General features: G+C 40.1%; 2 protein-coding genes across 2 annotated transcripts in view; one reads left to right on the top strand and one right to left on the bottom strand.

Annotated features, from left to right (window-relative positions):
• Positions 1–1454: 1454 nt before the first annotated feature.
• The window catches only part of LOC145439847 (fibrinogen-like protein A), a 38602-nt gene continuing 17967 nt past the window's right edge, over positions 1455–22089 (top strand). Inside the window, exons 1-3 of the mRNA XM_080317496.1 lie at positions 1455–1834; positions 5224–5286; positions 6105–6167. Of these exons, the coding sequence (XP_080173622.1) occupies positions 1597–1834; positions 5224–5286; positions 6105–6167 (364 nt within the window). The 5' untranslated portion in view covers positions 1455–1596. The remainder of the gene's footprint in view (positions 1835–5223; positions 5287–6104; positions 6168–22089) is intronic.
• LOC145439864 (epithelial membrane protein 1-like) lies at positions 14140–15263 on the bottom strand. Its single transcript, XM_080317517.1, has 3 exons — positions 14984–15263; positions 14483–14635; positions 14140–14393 (listed from the first exon to the last, which is right to left on the bottom strand). Exons 1-3 carry the CDS (start codon positions 15129–15131, stop codon positions 14239–14241), a joined length of 456 nt encoding a protein of 151 aa, XP_080173643.1. The 5' UTR covers positions 15132–15263; the 3' UTR covers positions 14140–14238.

Genomic DNA, 22089 nt, shown 5'->3' on the forward strand with positions numbered 1-22089 from the left:
ACTCCAGATACCTTGCGTCATCACATGCAGCACCTACATTCGATGAAAAAAGCCCTGGCCAAGCCTGTGTAGATTCTATAGCCACGGTGTATTTGTGGTTGATGGAAGGAACATTGGAACGCATCCTCCAATTAATCTACAGAGACAATTTGTGATAACACAAAAGAGTGCCAATCGTGCAGTACAGTATGAACATCTGAATGTAGTCCACGACTTATCTCCTTGTAAAGTACATCTGGTCTTGATACTCTCCCACGCCTCGCTGGGTGCGTTTTGTGAATAGCACGTGTTGGACTATTTCAGTTATATCTACATGTATAGTTGAATGATTGTACTCATATCTTCATTTTTTTACATGCGTTGAAATTGGTAACGAATGAACGAACTTTCTGAAGCAAAATAAGTAGAAATGCATGAAGAGGGGTGGGAAGCAGTATATTTTCGTTTCCACCAAGTGTTTGGGTGATAGAGATGCGAAGAAACTGCAAGGCTATGTGCTCTGCATCTTCATTTGATATCTACACGAAATGTTAGTGCATCGTGCGCGAGAAGGGTAGTTTTAGAGGACCAGATTTAATATTAAGTCGCTGGTCTGACCGAGCAATCTGTACGCTCCACCACTGCCATCTCGAATGTTTCGGTAACTTGTGTTTCGGTGGTAGTTTACGATAGCGGAAACAAGGATTATCGACTCGAGTAGTCGAAATGAATGAAAATACCAAATTTCAATCCAACTAGACGTGAGAAAATAACAAACTGGTCACGAGATGTTGGCCGGCCATGACGAATTCTTGTGACCGGTCATGAAATTCGCTGTGGTCGGCCATGAAAAAACGGAAGTGGCCAGTAAGTGGCCTCGGAAAAGCTTAGACCCCTACTGGCCGGACTCATAGAGTCACGTTAATGTGCCATTGACGTTACTTGCAGGATGTAATCGTAAATATGAGCAAATGTGAAACATACGCTCAATAGAATCCTGCTTTAGAGTTGGTCTATTGACAATCCTTCTGACGATATTTGTCGGCTTTCATATTTGGAATGCACGCGCCCTAGGGCAAAATCAAGTAATGCAACGATTTACTGGAGGCTACATAAATTATTTGATATGTCGTTTAATTCCAATATGACTTCATTTGTAGTTGACATTCGTTATAACCTGCAATATCGGGGAAATTCAATGGCAGAGAAATTGCGGTATTTGGGCTTTGAGTTTTCTGGCGGGTATAACTGATTTTACTTTGAGCGCGCAAATTTGATTTCGCTATCACGTGAGAAGTTGTTTGCCAGTGAAATCGCTATTGACGAGTCACGTAGTTTCGAAATATACCTATTTGTATTGCCATTAGACACTTTGCATCATCCGGGAAGCCGAGCCCTGCGATTTCGCAAGTGAACTGCAGTATAAGTATGCCTCACCTAGACCAAATACTGTTAGAAATACTTTTAATACCTTGATTTTCCATTTTCACTCGAAATAGTTTTGACGAGTCTTATATATCATTACACATACTTGTAAGGATAAGCAGACATTTATATCGATAATTCTACTTCGAATCGAGTATACAAACGCCGATAACTCTGACAAGCTCTGCTGATATGAGGATAACGAATGGGATAATCGCGTCATGCATACTGGGGATTATTTCGGCTGCAGATCAGCACGTGGAAATGCGCTGCAGAGCACGGCCAGGATGTCATCTGGCCAAATGCGATCCCGGACTGTTGTCTCCTAGTTTGACCGCTAATGAATATCCTGTTACTTGCGTGAGGACATCCGTTCAAGACGGGGAGGGATGCAACGAATTGAAAAGGGAAATGAAAATCATTCAAGCAGGTACTTCCATTGTGTGCACATAGGGTTTCATTATAAACAAATGATGTTTTACAACAGTTTGTTTGTAACATATTTTGGACGGTGGTTTAAAAAAGGTCATTAAAAATATATTAAAAATTGTATAAATATGCCATAATTGTGTAAATAGTTTCGAAGACAATGTAGTACGAACCTATACAGGCGATGTGCACCCAAATCAACGTAAAACAAATGGAAAGGTTGCAACACTCGAAATCGTCGTCAGTTCAATAATTATATTATAGCACTTAGATCAGTGGTTCTCAACCTTTTCGTCTTCGCGGACCCTTTTTGGACCGTCACGGACCCCCGCGAACCCCCTCAAGTTTTCGTTCAAAATTAGCTCAATTATCGTGCAACCGTCAACTGACTTGTGCAAATAGTAAATGTAGACTAGTGATAAACAGCCAAAAAATGACCTTTCTTGAAAATAACAGCACACTATATGTAAAAATCGGGTAGACCTTCATCATTTCGAAGGGAATTTTCCAGTTGTATTTCTTGAAAATCCGCGTCTTCGATTTGATATGAACGAATGCCGAAAATCCATTCCCATAAAGATATATGGGTGGCAAATGTAATATTAACGCGTAACACTTCCGACGACATCTTTTGGTGTGAGTTTTTTTAATAAACATATCACATCCAGCCGATGTAAAGTCATTTCTATCTAGCATCTCATATTGAAGTTGTTTAGTGGTTATATCACAGGAAAAAATAGTTTTCGTGGCACGGTTTCAATTCCTTCATTGGGACAGATTCGGAGTAAAATTCAGGAATTTCTATTTCAAACGACTGTTTACTAATTTGCTAAGACTGACAACTCCAAATCCGAAATGTTTGCCTGTTTGACCTTGCCCTCACCAAGATTTCATTTTCCATAAACCCTAACAAAACATCTCTAAACAGCAATATGTTTGCAACAGAAGGCTATTGGTAATTGGACAATAATGAGTTTGCACAGTCGGATATTTCATCTCAGGCGACCATTTCAATGACGTGAGTTTTAAAGTTTTAGCTATGAAGCGAAACAGGCCCATGCTTTTCCTAATTAAAAATAAAATTAGGTTGTCAATCATATTAAAAATTTAGAGGCTCCGTGGACCCCCTGAAAATGCTTCACAGATCCCCAGGGGTCCACGGACCCCCCGGTTGGGAACCACTGACGTAGATTGAAGTTCAGTGTTTACCGCTGGAGTGCTAGTCACACGATTTTTGCTTCATACATACAATGTTGTCTACATAGCATTCTTTAGACCGCGGCCTAAATAAAAGCTTTGTTTACCTTTCGCGTTACACGCGAACGTGGAGAACCATTGTGCTATAAGGGCCAATGACCACCTCACGGTCAGGTTTCAGATTTAGATTTTAGATATCGGCGTGACTACGGACCTACTAAAACATCAACTTGCTTCAGGTCATCGCGCCATGTCAACTTTTTCGTTTCATTCGATGGTTATTGGTTAATGATTCACAATGAGTACGAAATGAGCGTTCTACAACAGTTCACCGATAGTGCAAAGTTTACGGCACCAACGAAATGCAGTTTGCGACAAAAATTTGACTTTGGAAATAATTTTGACAAACTTTTGACTTTTTTGGAGATGTCAAAAATGATCGCCCGAATGATAAGCGATTGAGTTGAAGTAGAGTAACTTTCCGTGAAATAAATGGCGGAATAACGTTTGGTTCCCGTTTGCAGAAGTATTATCTAGATCAGTGGTTCTAAACCTGTTGCTAGACATGCCCCCTTTTATGATAGTGAAAAATGTCGCGCCCCCTTATCGTCATATCACCCAATCCAACCGGGATGCTAGCAACCCCAACAGATCGTTTGATGGCATGGAAGGTTATGACTGTTGATGAGAGAATTAAAAAATATGAAATTCGGTCTATATATAGAGAACCTCCCTTGGTGGCGCCCTCCAGGTTGAGAGCCACTGATCTATATGGTTTTCAATACGACACGGCAGTGTAAATATGACATCGTCTCAGATTAAAGTGGACAGCTTAAAACCAATTTTGCAGCAGCCAGAATATCACCGTAGAAGTAACGCTGTGAATATTTACTCAATTCCAAGTAGAAGTAGCAATTTCGAAGATTTGTCCACGTTGATGATGGATCGTAAAAATGCCATATTGTGTAGCTTTATTTCCGGAAATTAAAGGCATTACTACCCTTGCTTCTAAACTTCAACATGTATGTTCTTCAGGCAAAAGAACTGAAACTAATTTCAACTCAAAGTATGATACTGCGAATAAAAAGAGAAATATAAATACTACTTCTAAAAGTGGAATATGTATTTCATGTCTTTAGTCCAGAAAAGTCTCAAGGTGGTCTGCTAAAACAGGTCTAAAGCTATAAAAATGTCAGAGTCTACTTATCCAGATTAGGACACGCCATGGACTGCTAGATTACGATAAGATAAGTAAATGCTAGATTGCGAAACATCAGTTCCAGACGTTATAGGCCATATATATACACTGTGATGAAATATTTCATATGGGCGACAATTCAGTGTGAACGGACCCACGCAACCCACTACCTATATTATATTCATCGATAATTTTGTGAATAATACTGGTCACTCCATATACACTGTGGGCGAAGCGCGACGAAAATTCTGGACTCTGCTCTCAACTTTTATGAAAATTAAATGTTGATACTCCGTGAATACAGCCACGAAATTCATCAGACCATCTTCCTGATTGGAGGATGAAACTACTTCTACTTAACAAACTGAAAATAACGAAAAGTAATTAAGTAGATCACAAAATATTACGAAGTAGAAGTAGAAGTAGCGGGAAATTAGATCTACTTGAGTAAGTACCCAAGTAGCGGAAAACTACTCGAGTACTTCAAAAAAGTAGAAGTACTTCATTACTGAACACCTCTGCTTTTAACTTATAAAAGTAATGCGAACTTATCCCGTAACGACTTATTATTGGTAAAATCAGGCAGTTATGCCATAACCGGTTGACCTGTTGACCGGTTGACCCGTTGTCCTTATTGAAAATCTCAACTTTTGATAGACATGTACGGGATATTACGAGCCATCATCATGGCTCGGGATCACTGGACTAGACCCGAGGTCATTTGTACGGTATGTATGTCGAGACTAACATGATTTTTTTCATTACATCATTTTAATTATTGAATGATAAAAATATGAAAATGGACGAAAACGTGGCTGCTCTTGCAAAAGGTATAGCGCATTACCTCGCCCCTTTTGAATTTTAATGAGAACAAGCATCTTATATGAAGGCAATGATCGGATAAGTGTTTGGGAAGTGAAGTTTCGTTCGTGCCTGTCATTAACGTGACACGATATATGCTAATCATCCGCTACAGTCTCGATCATTGTTTTCAGATATCACATCTTACGCGTCAAGGATTTCAACGCTTGAGAACGAAAACAAGAAAACAACCTCAGGTAATTCATTACTTTGTGATGCGATAATGGGTGTGGTAATATTATTATATTTAAGAAATAGTCAATACCCAAATTTTTTTAGGTACTGTTGTTACTATAACTTCTACACTTTTTAGTCAAAACACCTCAGTCATTACGATTTGGATTTTGTAATGTTGAAAGTAGCATTTGGATTGGCTTGCATCACCTTTATGTGAGTGAAAGTGTCATGAAAACTTCAAGACGGAGTACCTGTATCACAATAACTAGATAGGTTGATATATTTTCATGAATTGCATTTATCTGTATTGTCATTTGTCATTTTGCGAAAGACGATCGATCAAATCTACGTTTGAGACTAGTTACTTAAGTACTTTATACATCTAGATTTTTTGCCTTCACCTGAAGTAATTTTAACATGTCTTCAAAATTACTTCATCTACATGTAATCGAGTAGAAACCTACGCCGTTACATCTGCTTCTACTAGAGCAGTAACATTGACAACAATTAACCATTTTCGGTACATAAATTTCATATTTCATAAGACATATGACATTGTTAACAAGGTATGAAATAACGGGAAAAGGTTCTGGAGGTATTCATCGCCTCTTATATCCTGCTTTCGAGCAACAATAGCACCAGTATCCACGATTTTCGAGACTGATGATTTGGACATATTGAAGCTATCGTGTGATGTCTCGTACAGACCAATAACTTTATGTTTTTACGAAGGAATTGCTGCGAACCTGCAAAAGTAACCACGATTTTTTTTCCTGCTTAATCCATAAACTACATTGTATAATGATCATGACAATGTTGACAATATGATTACTTCTAGAAATGCAAGCGCTGAAGTCCAATTTATCGAAATCTGATGAAAGCAATAAAGAACTTTTAATGGGTATGTTACGTTTGCCATGAGTACATGATTTAGTCTCATATGAAAATTGCAAGTGTGAAAAATATTTTGTGCAGCAGCCACTTTCCTTAAAAAGTGACCGTTCTGGAACTGCAGCAACAAGATTGTCACGGGTTGTACCATTCTACTCCGTCTGTGTCTGTGCTATTGAGGTTACGCGGCATCGATTAGTAACCCTTTGCGTAAATTTCTGGCAAACATTTCTTTAAGGTTGCAGTTTCTCGATGCGAACACTACCGTAATCCAATTTATTTGACAATTACGAGACAAATATGCAATGTGTCATCTAATTTCCTTCCACCTGATGTAACAGCGCACTCTCAGCGCAACTTGCAACATATATAAATATGTATTCACTATACTGGCCGAGGTTCAGTTGTACGCTATAACTGAGGGGTCCCAAACACGCGGCATGCGAGCAGCATGCGGATGGGTTGTAATTACACGAGTTCTGACTCGACTCGAGTTGTTTTTGGTGACTCGACTTGAATCGAGTCATTGTGCTTGACTCGAACCAAGTCATATGACTCGATAATAGGACCGCCAAGACAGACATTTCATTGTAACTTCGAAGAATAGTAAACTTACCACATTATTTATATTTAGTCTATCAGTCGTGATACTTGGAAAACAGGGCCATATACTGTTAAGACTGCGGAAAATTACTATAACGATACTCATGATAAAAATTAAATCATGCGTGACTCAATCGGACATGTCAAAGAAAGATCAGGCAAAAAGGAAGATGAGGAAGATCGATTCCTTTTATAAATAGCGTAAGCCTCGCCGCGATGAACTCCTTAGCCAGTTCCCTACTGTGGACGGGCTTACATTTAATCAAATTGCCGATAGTGAGTGAATTCGTCGGGCCTTGAAGGCAGACGACTATGAATTGCCAAGATATGCTGCAAACGGGCTTGGGACTTGGTGGTCGAGCACAGCAAAAGAATCCGCCAGTGTGTAGTAGTAGAAGAAGAACTTATGATAATGAAACGGAATAATGCACGACGTTGGACGAATCAACTTCTACATTTACACGAAACAGGCTGTACATGAATTTAAACGCTCATTATTCGGGTGGCTGATTTTCATTCGTATTCACGGGAGCATGTTTTTTTGCGTCAATAATAAAAGGAATAGATGTTGTTTGTGTATCTTGTATGTGTATTATAGTCTAATACTTTGCTAATCTCGGGGAGTTCCGGAATTGACAACCGAAAATCCCGGTAAATCCCGATACCGGGATTTCAAATTTGATCCCGAATTCCCAACCCTAGGCCGCAGCATCAATAAATGGGGTTGTTCAATGTATTCCAAAGGAGGTCTTTTTGACTGCATCATATAGACTAGCATTGCACACACATCGTGGAAATATAGTGAATTCGTGCCTGGCACGAAAAAATCAAACTTTTGAATATTTGAATAAAACTGTTGTTGTAGGCCCTACGTGGCATAGTTTGTCAAAATAATTAGTTATTTACACCATGCCAGACTATACATGATGCACGATGAAAGCGAAAAAGCTGTCGCGTTACAATTTTGCAGTTAGGGGACATTTGACTTACCACAATTATCGGTAGAATATTTCAGAACTTAACAAAGATTGAACTGATATCAAAGCATTGGAGCAGAACAGCCTAATCCCGGCTACGGGCGTATTCGTGATAACTATGCTGTTGATCATGTCATTACCAAAGTCTGATTTGATCGGCATTAGATTTACCTTCCCCATATTTAAACTGATCAAACACAACTTTTAATATATTGTTTAATATGCTATAGCATTAGAAATGTCCTATGGCCGAAGAATCCATTAGTGTTACAGCCGTGGAGCGTACCACTTCTTTACTCGCCACTTTTATTTTGTGATTATAACATTGATAAAGAGACCCAAGATGACGCAGGATGCAACTATAGCTTTACATCAAGGGGAAACATGATGTCAATAGTTGCGCTACCGACTTGCTTAGATAGCCAAATACGATATGCAACGCAATGTAAGACCTTTTGATAAGTTACCATTTCCCATAACAGTTTCATGGCTTGTCGGGTACGTGATTGTGCCAAGTTACGGCGTTCCGAGTCGCAAGATAATACTGTGATTTGTAATGTTAGACCTGTCCTAACTCAAGTCATTTTATTTTATCACCCATTCAATGCGAGTTCAAGTAATTCTTAAAATGATCACGCCCTCGTCCGACTCACAATTTTCAGTCAAGAATCGTCAACGGGTGATGTTACATTAATAGCTGATCTTTCATCGCATGGTAACTTTTGAAAGTCATGTGATCGTGAAATTTGACGAGTAGTTTCAAGTTTTTGGAGTATAGTTTTAGAACGGATCTCAAGCTTTCAAAATATGTGACGGTTAAATATTATCGAATTTACTTATAATCCAAATGCGTGTCTGCGACACCTGATTTAGACTGACGCGCGAAGTTTAATAAAATTGTTATTAGTCGGAAGCTAATCCGGTATACTGGTTGCCAAAATTTTAATATTCTCCTAGTCCTTGAAGCCCCCAAAATCAGCCTCGAACTTTGCATTGTAAAAGTAGTTTGGCATCGTGACGCAGCAATTCCGTCTGGAAGCAAGTGAGGAGCAGCGCAAATCGCAAGCGTATTGGCCATTGCTGCGCAAGAGATTGAGCATTCACACGCTCAATCTCACTCCGCACTTGCTCCTGAGCTGCTTCATTTTATGCAACATGGCGGTATAGAATTGACAATCACGCCAAGTGGTCACGAGTGCAAAGGTTTCTCTATAGAGCAAAGTTAGTAGCGAGATATCGTAGTGGTAAAATCCTGAGTTAAGTGGTGATATCTAAAATTTTCATCCGCACTCATCCGAATCCCATCTATCATACGCACTGCAATTTGTTTCATCGGCACAAGTGCGTATGATTCCACACATTGAAAAGCACTGTATTGTACGATATCACTGACGAGAATCAGTCGAAAATATTCCGGTTTATTTCAATGTGACTATATTATTCAATTGTAATATGAAGACTTTCGTTACCCCTAGGCCCGATAGCAGTAGTCACGTACAGTTTTTGCATCCAGACGTTTTCATAATACAAACTGTTCCAACTGATTTTAATACGACCATGTCAAAATATGTTCATGCAGTTTGCCGGTAAATTGCTTTGTTGGGATTAAAAAATGATGGATAACTTAAATGGAATTAATTGCTTCATGACTCATGTAAGGTTCACAGCGAAATGATCACATGCAAAAGAAATTATTGCCGACGACTACGGTGATAATCCACATAAATGTTATCATCAGTGATTAGCTCGATGAAACCAACCAGACATGGGGTAATCGCGATTAGTAATCGTAATCGATTACGACGATTACAGCATTTTGAAGTAATCGTAATCGCAATCGATTACATTCGGAAAAAATTCGAAGTAATCGTAATCGTAATCGACTACTTCCCATATCTAATCGATTTCTTTGTGAAAGAACGATTACTTTTTGTTTGTACAAGGACTATGACACAAACTGAATATTCGTGAACAAGAATGAGATAATATACCACGTTAACGATTGCACAAACGTCTGGTTTTCAAACGCCACTACCCATTATTACGTCAGAAGTATTAGCTCCGCTCGTCATTGCGTAAGAAGTATCCACACATAGTAAACAGACATGTGATGGACATTGTAGTGTGATTGTAAGAACACCCCGTGGTGTATATCGGGTTATCAATACACTACAGACGCCCCTACCTCGCAGCAGGATATTGATCACCATTCTGCCTATAAATTTCAAATAGTAACTTATGTATTGATGTTTAGTTGTTCTTAGTTAAACGCAGTTTTACCGTTGCTGCTTGGCGAGCAGTAGGCCTATGTACGCACGTATGTCGTACATCTGACAAAGATTCGGAATTTTGTACTCGTCGAATAAAACATTGCAGTTTCCACAACGAAGCATTACAAATAAACAGCTGCTGATATATATCATAACCGAGCCGTGCTCAGCCGCTCCTCGTAACAGCAGCTTGCAGTATATGTATTAAGTTGAAGGCAGAATTTTTATGTTCACTATATCTTATTCTCATATAACTACTTGAAACGGGCGCCAATCGTTATTTCACAGTTCGTTACTCGGCATTTGGAAATGTCGCCATAACCATCCGCTTATATAGCCTGACATATTAGCGTGGGTTGTAGCTAGAATCAGAACCAAATCAGCAATTCGTCCCCCAGTCCAACCGTTGGTCAATTTTCAAAACTGAATTTCGTCAATAATATTGGTAATTGCATTATATTACTATTCATTTTAACCTCTCTCAGCCCCGAGTGTCAGATTTACCTGTAGAACTGGGGCACGTAATTCATAATTAAAGCATCTGGTATGTTGTTATAATTACTTTATTGTATGTTGTTAATTCGTGACCTCCAGTCTGTAGTAGAATGATAAGATATCGTACTCGCCCAATAGTAGCAGACTAAAAGAATATCTTTCGTGAGACGCGTACACAAATTTTCATGGCTTTATTCCTTTGTGAATGCGCCGGGTCGCATTTGCATTGTGGGCTCAGATTGGAAGGACAGGACTTATTAGTCACGCCCACCCAGCGCGGCTATTGACAATGGACGAACACCCTAAGCTTCGGTCAAGGTATTTCATTGGTATCACATCCCGTGGAGTTGCGTGTTGGTGTGTTGTGAGATCGTGGCGCGGTAATGACCGGCTCCGTAATGCCTGTTCCCATAAAATAGCCTATGCATGTTTTTTCTTGAGGGGGGAGGTATGCATTTCAAATCCAGCTATCTACTGGAGCAGGGGTCAGCAACCGTTTTGAAACAAAAAGCTACTTCTTGTGTAATGTGTACTGATTATTGCGATGACCGACGGGTTACCGCCTACTCCCGCCGTTTATCCGAGCTCAGTTGGAATTCTTCACTTAGAGTAAGACCATCAGAGCACTGGGCCGGGTTTCCACCCCTTACCAAGAACAAAAACTGCTCACTCGCCGGGACTCACACCAGCTCCTCCGGGCTCGATTGCGTTGCTGCAGTGCGCGCCGAAGCGCCAATATCCGCGTCGAGACTCGGGAATATTAACTATATAGGTTACCGTTGAGCCGCCGCGTGGGCGAAGACGAGCAATGCCCCGAGCGACTGCGTTCGTATGTTCCTTGGGGTCGGCCGACCCACGTTCAACTGCTGCTCATATGATGTCAGCTTCAACTTTCAAATCTCTCATTTGGATATTTGCTACAGCGACCGCGGGCGACTCATTTGGTCCGCGTTGGTGACCCCTGTATTAGAGACATTTGAATCGCGAAGCTCGAAGAACATTTTCAAGAATTAATGAAATTCTCGGAAATACTCTATAATTTATGTTGGTTTACGAAATATTTGATTCCCCATGCTCCCCACCCTATTAAGGAATTTAGGGTGCGGCAGATAAAGACCTGGCAATAATTCAAATCGTTGGATGCGATAAATCATACCCTATAAAGTTGGGCAGTTGGTATATTATGACGTAATAAGCAAATGACGCATGATGTATGAAGAGAGTTGATATCTCATTAAGCCTTTTCATCGCAATCCTTGTATTGTCTTCCAATATATCATCTAAAATTATAGTCCTAAGAAGCAGAACAAATGTAATCGTGATTACTTTTGCAATGTAATCGTAATCGTAATCGACTACTTCCTGATTTTGCTGTAATCGTAATCGTAATCGTAATCGCGTGATTCTGAAGTAATCGTAATCGCAATCGATTACATTCATGAAGTAATCACCCCATGTCTGAAACCAACTATCCTTAGTTAAACTGCACATGCTGAACAGGAACCCCGCCCTAATTTCAAACAACGTGATTTATTCACGCTCGTATCGCCCAATGACGTATGTCAGAGTAACGAAAAAATATATTATTACAAAAGAGACATAAGTCTGGCAGTTATGATACGAACAAACAAATCCCGATGCTTAAAGCAATGAATAGTTATTGTGTATTTGTAAGAATGTATTACGCATATCTCTTTCTCCTAAACAAAGACACTCACTATCACATATACCGACATATGTGAGCATTGCTTCATGTTTTTTCTCCCACCAGATGTCAAGAAAATGTGATATCTATCCGGTTTATTGACCTATAAAACATATATAGCCTACATTTACCTATCTCGTAAATATTGCGTAGTGTATTTGTGGAACGTACATTTCTACGTCTAGGAGGGTTCCTATTCAATCGTACAGATTTAAGTAGACCTACGGGTATATGTTAGCAGTAGCGCTCGATCCAATTATTCGATTACACGAATAATTGTAATGTCTCGAGGGAGAGTACCGAAAGTAGAGTTTTTATAGTGTTGAAATGATCCGCCCCTGTTCACTAAAACTTATATTATCAACGGTAATTATAGTTTCAATATTTTCTGCCACCAAAAAACCTTGACTGATCGAGCTGCAACATCTCTAATATGTAGTACACCGCCGCACACATTAGTCAATAGAAACGATATATCTGATAAAACCACAACACTATCACAAGAGCAATTAAATATCCAAAATGCCGAGTTATCTTTAACGTATTGGAGGAATGAGAGTATTTTGTTTTTGGTCTTGAATTGAGCTTTGCACATCAGCCATACTCTTAATACATCAGAGTGACTGATACACAAATGTACTCGCCTTGATACGAATCGTAATAGTCGATTAGGAACAGAATCACTTAGGTACACAAATCTGCCGGGATCTATTAGCAGTTAGACCAGTGGTTCTCAACCTTTTTGTCATCGAGGACCCCTTTTGGGCCGTCAAGGAACCCCGCGGACCCCCGACGTTTTAGATCAAATTTAGCTCAATATTCGCACAATCATCGTCTGTCTTGTGCAAATGATAGGGCTAGTGATAAACAGCTTTTCTTCAAAATGACATCCTATTCATGTAGAAATTGGGTTGAATTTTATCATTTCAAAGCGAATTCTGCAACTGCATTTATTGAAATACGTGGTCGTGCCTTGAAAATACGCACCTTCGATTTGATATGAACGAATGCTGAAAATCCATTTAGACCAGTGGTTCTCAATTTTTTTTTATACACGCCCCCCTTTTAGGATAGTGAAAAAATTCGTGCCCCTTATTGTTAAAACACAAAATGAAACCAGAATGCTACAAACCCAATGGATAGTTTGATTGCATAGATGGTTAATGGTTATGCCGGTTGATGAGAGAATTCTTCAATATGAAATTCGGGCTAAACTTATAGCAACAACAACGAACTGCAGGTAAATCGCGCGAAGCGCGAAACTATTTTTCAGTTTACCACATCTTTGTTCCCTCCTTCAGATTCTTTCACGCCCGCCAAAGGGGTGCGCCCCTCAGTTTGAGAACCACAGATTTAGACAAAGAAAGGTGGTGACGAATGTAATAATAACGGGTAACGCTTCCGACGACACAATATTGGGCATGATCGCACGAATTTCGGCACCAAACAATTTTTTATTGAGCATGTAACGTCAAGCCTGTTCATTTCTATCTAGCAGCCAATCTTGAAGTTATTATGGAAAAGTGGTTATGTATATCACAGGAGAAAAAGGATTTTGCAAACATATCCAAGTGACGGTGATTGACCTTACTAATACAACTATTTATTTTTTACACAATCCCCAACAATACAGCTAAATATTTATATCAGTAGGATATTGGCAATTAGCAGCCAAAATGAGTCTTCCCAGCAGGATATTTCATCTTTGACGGCCATTCTGTTGACATGAGTTATCTACTGCAAATGAACAAAAACTGTCTCGTAATTTTCCTAATTCAAAAAAATACAAATTTGGTTGAAAACGATCTTGTAAATTCAGAGGCTTCGCGGACCCCCTGGAAATGCTTCGCGGACCCCCAGGGGTCCGCGGACCCCCGGTTGAGAAACGCTGAGTTAGACCATACTTCTAAAATATATGCCGCTGTTGATATATGCGATCCGATAAATGTTTATTTTCAGTATGATGGTTGTATTAATTACCCAATAAATCATGGATATTTATTGTAGAATGAAAGATGGGTGACGACGATATTACTTTGCAAATATAGCAAGTGGTCCAGCAATAACAGCAAGGCAGAATGCAACCCAGCCAAGGGCATAACTGTAACCCCACTTGATAGTTGGCGAAGCAACCAGATCCTTTGCCAGCCCTGTGTACGTAGCCATGGCAACGAGGAGAAACAAGGCTGTAAATAGCGAAAAATATTCTCATTTATTTTAGTTCATATCAAATTGTGCTGTCGCTCCTCGTTATGCCCACGATAGGCCTACGTACCTGCCACAACTGCAGATGCCCCACCAATTTTCCCCAATCTGTCCCTTTCTTCGACTTTCGCAGCGATTATTACCAGTATGGAAGCAGCGAGCAGACTGACCATTGCGAGTACTAAGAATGCTACGGCTACCTTTTCCGCATCACCTTTGGCAACTGTCAAAATATCAATCATGTCGTGAAATAATCTTGGTGTGGCGAATTGGAATTGGCATGTTAAAGCTTCATTCCAGCTGGACAACAATTTTGAAAGGCCCATCATCAGCATCATAATCAAATTCACATAATCTATCAACACATGTGCCGATATGATAGGTCGCGCATCTCAGCGTCGTTGAAGATTTTCTGAAATAATGTATAGTAGCGAAGAATCGTTACAACGAGGAACCGAGACTGCCAGTAGCCAAGAGCCTATCCGTGTTATTCAATGTTAGTTGAATACGCGTAAATAATTCTTTATCTTTCAATATATAAAAGGAGATTGATATGCCAATAATTTCTCACCATCAAACGAAACACTTCCTGCTTGACCTTTGAAAAGTCCGAAAGATAAATTCGGGGAAGCAATCCAAACTGGCGTTGCCAATGCAAGTATAGTAAATACCAATGCTAGGCACAGAACTACCCCGCTTCCAAGACGTGACGACCCCATGTTGAAGGACGATGATTCAAAATAATTCCGATGCCCAAACTGCAAATGGCTATGATCCGCTTATATATATAGTTGACGTGTGGCTATGTAGGCTAAGGTTATTAACATGCGAAACACTGGTCAACAAAATGTAAAAATTGCAGAACCTGTACAAACAGGCTGACCAGAAATTGGTATCTGCATAGGGAAAAACTTGTAGCAAACATGAGCAATAAAGTTCACTTCATGCTCAGCCTTCTTGACATATTTCCTGATCATCTTGGTAATTAGCGTGACGAGCAAGACATCAAAACAACAAAAGAAAGTTATCAGGCTGGATGAGAATAAAATACTTTAGCAGACTATTGCTGGAAGACTGAAAGACTGCACTCAATTGCTTACAAGCGAAAATCGTACAAGAAGCAATTTTATTTCAGATAAATTATTAATATTATATTCCAACTCATTATTCTGAATTCACAAGGTCTGGTTGACGGAAAACTGATTGAAATATTGTAACGTTATTTTTTCAAGTATTTAGTGAAATACGTATATATATCAATGAGATTTATTTACGTACATAATATCCGTGACAGTCTCCAGCTATGATAAATCTTAGTACCCTTGAACAAGGTTGTAATGACTAAGTAATGACTCGACTAGAGTCAAGATTTTGTGGTGACTCGACTTGACTCGAGTCATTTTCGCAAACTATGGAAATGACTCGACTCGACCCGTGTCAAAACGGTAAGAGTGAGATGTACTTGTGACTCGGAAACTTCAGCCTTTTTACTTGGTTACAACCCTGCCCTTAAATATAATGATGTTGCTGTATTTTGGTCTAACACAGTTGATAGTAACTCATTCAGAGTACAAGAATGCATCATTTACTCCGATCATTATTTCGCAACAGTCATAGAAACTATGTCATTGTCTCAATTTTAAGAAATACTGGTCTAAAATGATATAATTGATCAGGCAAGCAGTCGAAAAGTCACTGCTGATCTGCACTTCCGTTAAAATAACTTACAGATTACATATAGTACTGACCCACCTATACCTAGCAAGTTATTTCGTCCCAAGTTCCCCTGTCCCATGTCCGTACTGACTTATTAACGGCTGTATAAAATAACCCGAGTGCCTACTGCTTGCAACAAACAGCTTAGTCGCATTTGGGCAGTTAATATGTTAGTCTACAATCATATACACACTCGTTAATGTTTAACATTCGAAAAAAACAAATTCCAGAATGGCCTATTTCGTCACGATATACTAAACGTACAAAGAAAAATACTGACTGAACTGCTGATACCATAAGTTGCTCATTTTGACTATTTTTGCGTGAAAGCAGAGTTACGCAATAACCATACTCATACTCGTGGAATTTTACCATCGTAATAGACATTTCTGCGTTCTGAGCCCGCTCTTCTTGTGTACATTTTATTAAATTTAAGCATATTCGCTTTGGGTATTTTTGTTTCACATTCAAATTCGTATATCGAAGAGAAGGGTGGACAACCTTTCCCTATCTAGGGTGCCAAGATATGTCAATGTCTGAATATTGCCAGTCAAAAATATCGTTTCAAGTAAAGAATCACACCAACTGCTTATCAAGCTAGCAATGGTATCGGTTACGTCAGTGTTTCTCAAAGTATACGTTGCTGAAATGGATTTACTTTGGTCGCTACCGCATGGGACCTATCGTTTGCTAATTTTATTGCAAAAAAAATTATTCGGGCTGAGATCAATCCTCTATGTGCGTACACCCGTATCATACAATTCTTTTTGATGTCATCTACCGTTATGCATTGGGAGTGATCTTCTTCTCTGTATCAGACAGTCCAAAGGTGTCTTACTAAAAGCCTAAAACAAGAGTTGGTCATTCTGAAGTAGGAATCCATGCAAATTATATCAGCCTGAAACCAACATAGTGACCATGTAAATCAGTGGTTCTCAACCGGCATTCCATTGAACCAGGGCTTTTAAAATAGAGTCGGAGTAGGAGGTTGTCAAATTTTCGCATAATGGAGTCGGAGAATCTTTCTAGCACGCCTTGGAGTCGGAGTTGGAGTCGTAAAAACTATAGTGGCTGGAGTAGGTGTCGGAGTCGTAGAAAAAATGCTGACTGGATTCGGATTCGGAGTTTGTGAAAATGACCCTGACTCCGATTTCTTCTTTATTATGAAAATATCTTTAATTTACTAACAATAACTATCACAGAATTTATATGTATCATCAATCACTGTTACGATATAAATAAAATACGAAATACTTTTGAGCTCCTTTCAAGCTAGCTTGCCGCCCTATTGTGGAGGTTGGGGTGCGGCAGCTACGGATCTGGCAAGGACGCAAATCATTAGGGGCGATACATCGTTACCTGGAAAGTTGGACAATGAGTACATTATGACGTAACAAGCAAATGACGCATCATTTATGAAGAAAATTGTTATCTCATTAGCCTTTTTCGTCGCAATCCTTATGTAGTCCTCCAATATATCCTTTAAGATTAGTTCTAAGGAACAAAATAAATGTAATCGTGATTATTTTTCCAAAGTAATCGTAATCGTAATCGCAATCGATTAGATTGATAAAGTAATCACCCCATGTCTGGCTACGAACGTTCCGTACATATGTCTTCTGATCTGAAGACTCTAGAGCAGTGATTCCCAACCGCGGCCCTGAGGGCCGCATGCGGCCCCCAACTAGCCTTTCTGCGGCCCCCACAAAAATATTGAGAAATCGATTTATGAAAAAAAAATTATATTTGTAAAATAGTATTGCTCGGCTTGGAGTCTGGAGTTTTCAATAAGGATTGCAGGAAAGTTGTGAGTGGACTGCTAAGATTACGTCACTGCTGTTTCAATGAAATGTGCACTAACTTTCCAGTTGAACGAGCAGTACCTATAGATATAGGTATTGACAGGACCGTAACTGGAGCACCCCTTGTCCCCCAATTAGAGGGAACGACCTCGAAGGGGGCCCAAAATTATTTAATGAATTAGCATGAATTATAGATTATTTTATGAAACTTTATGCAACTTTTTCAAAAATTTTTCGCCCTGCGCGCGATTTTAAGTTTCCAAGTACCTTCATTATTGAATACTCTTCCACCAAGATAAAATACGCAAGATTTATAGAAGTGGGCATATCGGCGTTGGTCATTACCGCGCCACGACGCACGAAGACAAAGTTTTAGGCCATATAACATGCGACTCCAAGAAGTGTGCCAGAACGATCGACAACGAGAAAACCTTGGCCGAAAAGGACTGCCCTTACGCTGACCGGAAACTTCGTTATGTAGGCCTATATACAAAATACATATAGGTATAATCGACCATAGGCGCGTAAATGACTGGCGACGAATATTCCCGTCTTGGCAATCTGAACCTCACGAGACAAATAGGCTACCATCCCGCAGGGAAGAATTATATGCCAGTGAAGAACTACCAATCTGAAATCGTGTGCATCTTTTAGTTTAGTACGTTTGGGCGATTCTATATATTTTTATATAGCAGACTGGAGGTCACGAAATAACATCATGTAACGAAGTCGTACCAACGGGCCCGCCCGTCCGAATATGTTTAATTATTATTTACGGGCCCTACAGTTTCCAAGACACCTCACTCAGCTCTACCGGTAAATCTAATTACGTGAGCAAAGAGGACAACTAATTGACAGCAATATATATGGAATTCCCGATCTTGTTAACCTGGTATTTTGAATTGTCGAAAATTTTCGCGCTCCACGCTGGCTCACTAAACGGTGATCCTGATTTCGTGGCAGAAGCGAACAACCCGGCGGGGTCGGTTTATCACCCTATGGGAGCTCAAGACCTAAGTGTTTCGAGGGGCCTGGTGAAGTGCTGTTTCGATCCTGCCAACGGGTATACGCCCGAAGATGTTTAATTATTATTGAGTGGTCCTACCTTTTCAAACACAACTCACTCGGCTCAACCGGTCAATCTGATTACGTGAGCAGAGAGAGGATAAAAATTGATACCAATATATTTTCAATTCCCGATTATATTGACCGATTCAATCATCAATAATAGAAATTTTTCGCGCCTTGCGCGATTAGTCGAGAGAAGCTGCCTAAGACGGACACCCGATTTAGATGATAAATAGCGGTAAACAGCCATCTAGCCTAACGGGGCCAAGAGCAACGTTTTTTGGGGGGTGGGGCAGCGAAGTGCTGTTACGGCCCTGGGTATTGATAACTAATTTACGGATAGATGTGCAACAAGTGACTCACGATTGAATACGCCGAGATGCGTACTGTTTAGCCGGCAAAATAGCATAATTGGTGGTCCTATAGCTCGCGACCCAAGCGTCCGAATAATTTGATATGACGGTGTTTAACGAAAGGAGGTGTCGCACTGATTCGAAAAATACGAATTGAAATCTCGCCAGGGCAATAAAACTATTCCGAAACAGCCAGCAACGGTTGATTTTTCTGAACAACGGGAGCGCTGCAACACAATGGCTGATGGCGTGAAGCGAATGATCGGAACAATGCGAATTTTCATATCTTGGTGACTATTTTGGGTTCCTTTCATTGCCCTGGTATCCGTGCGGCCCCGACCGTACTCTGAAATTCTAAATTTGGCCCTGCCACCGAAAAAGGTTGGGAACCACTGCTCTAGAGTCTAGATCAGTGGTTCTCAACCTGGGGGCGCGGGAAGCTCTCAGGGGGGCGCGAGAAATTGACAAAGTCTATATGAAGTCTGACTAAACATGTGTTTTACAATCATTCTGAGAAGACGATTGTTGAAGATGAAACTTATTTCGTATTCAAGAAAGCTCGCCAAATTCAAACTCCAGCAGTCGTACTTAATGGAGTAAACGCTGATTTCAACTTCATTTGAGCAATTTTTTTTATAGTATTTGAAGATTTAGAGCAATTCCCACGTGTAGGTCATTCATTAATTTAGAGCTTTGGCAGGAGCCTAAAGCTCGGTTCGCTGCAACTGTCTAAGACAGACAGATGCAGTATTGGATGCCCGGTTTTGCCCTCAGTTAGGCTACCCTAAATCAAAACAATTTAATTCAATTCCAAAACTGATAAAATTAGCATGGTAGCACAGAACGACGCCGTGCTCTCTGTAGTCACTACCAGCATTAGGGTTAGTCTCAGTGCAACCTTCCTTGAAATAAATTTATGTCCTGTTCAATGTTTTTAGCTATTTTCAAACAAGTTTTGGGAAATTTGTCAGAAATTAAAGACCTAATTGGAATGCGTATTTAAACTTGGCGTAAGACATACCATATGTATACTATTAATAGATTAGGGATGGGCAACCTGCGGCCGTAGATGAGAATTTGTGCGGCCATCGACAGCTAATTCAATTAGTATGTGTTGGCGGCCGTCGACATGCAAATCTAAACTACGAATTCACTGTCAAATTGTTGAGAGATTTTAATTAATCTTGTGATTTTCTTCGCGCCCCGCGCAATTCAACATAACTTCATTTTTCGATTTTAATATATTAGCACCTTTCTCAATCTGAGCCTGAATCGGAATCGTGTGCTACTCGCGAAAGAAATTTGTTTGTGGTACATTTGGGCGATTTTAATATATTTTCATATTATGGGGGGAGTCAAGAAATAACAGCATGCAACAAAGTGACTAATAACAATTGGACCACCCGAACATGCATTATCATTTATAACTTGCCCTAAGTTTTCGATAGCACTCCCTCCATGAACCCTACCGATGAATCTGATCACACGATCTGAGAAAGAATAAATATTTGATAGCAATATGTGATACTGCTACTGTCAATTACGGAATTCATTCGTGAATCAGAAAAATTCTCGCGCTTCGCGCGACAATATGCAATCCCAACAACTATTCCCATCATTGCCACTCGTGATTTCGGTGCGTACAATACAGTGAAAAGTAAAATAGTCCGGAGTTCGCCGGGAATGGATATGGACAGATTAACAGGTATTTTGCGTCCAGTTCATTACGGCTATGCCCTGAAACCCGACCCTAGGCTACGAAAGTAATGGAAATGCGGTCGGGATTAGCAAAAAGGTTGCCTACCTCTGTATTAGATGATGTGCTCTTTTTGACGTAACGACAAGTGCAAGGAGGGAGGGTCAGGGGTCGCAATTGTTCTGATCATCGCCAAGGGGGGCGCATGACCCAAAAGGGTGAGAACCGCTGGTCTAGATCGTTTCACTTCATCTATCTCTGTGCTATTGAGGTCAAGCGTGATCTATTCTTAACCCCGTGCGAAATTTCTGACACTCATTTCTTCAAGATTGCACTTTTACGACGCGAACTCTACCCTATTGCTTTTTTTCGGTATGACGAGAAAAATATGCAACGCGTCATCTATACTACACTTGCAAATGATGCAACAGCACACTCTAATTCAGGGACGGGCAACATACGGCCCGCGACGGGATTTTGTCTGACCCAAGGACAATTTCCCGTCTTATATGGTAATTTAGCCCGCGGCCCAGTCTGCCGAGATTCCCCACTACTTTCTTCAACGTCAAATTTTAGTGACTTTACGTTATTATATACGTGCGTACTGTGTACGTAGCGTGTAAGAGTAAAGCTTACGCGTAAGTTCGTCGAAGCGAGAAGACTTGCATTATCGGCATTAACCATGTACTCAACCCTAATGAATTGATATCTTGGTAAATTTGTGGTAACGCGCTCATCGAACGCCGTGAAATCTTAATTAAGGATTGGACCACAGCAGACATGGGGTGATTACTTTTCGAATGTAATCGATTGCGATCACGATTACTTGTGAATCCCGCGATTACGATTGTTTTGTTTTTGTTTTGTTTTTGGGGTATTCATGGTGTTTGTCGACAACTATGGTCATTTACACCAGGCCGGTATTCTTTTTATTTTCCGTAACTGCCGACTTATAGCACGGCCCACCTCTAGGCACCGCGTACACGGATGAGGTGACGAGGAGGAGCCTAGGTAAACCTCCAACATTTAGGCATCGGAATTC

Source organism: Botryllus schlosseri, chromosome 5, assembly GCF_051294905.1.
Source record: "Botryllus schlosseri isolate E-star chromosome 5, Bs_hap1, whole genome shotgun sequence".
NCBI lineage: Eukaryota > Metazoa > Chordata > Ascidiacea > Stolidobranchia > Styelidae > Botryllus > Botryllus schlosseri.

Coding starts and splice junctions, on each gene's coding strand:
- LOC145439864 (XM_080317517.1), bottom strand. CDS start 15,131: ATGGGGTCGTCACGTCTTGGAAGCGGGGTAGTTCTGTGCCTAGCATTG. Junction 14,636..14,983: donor AGGAAGTGTTTCGTTTGATG/GTGAGAAATTAT, acceptor ATATTTTGACAG/TTGCCAAAGGTGATGCGGAA. Junction 14,394..14,482: donor GGCATCTGCAGTTGTGGCAG/GTACGTAGGCCT, acceptor CGCTATTTACAG/CCTTGTTTCTCCTCGTTGCC.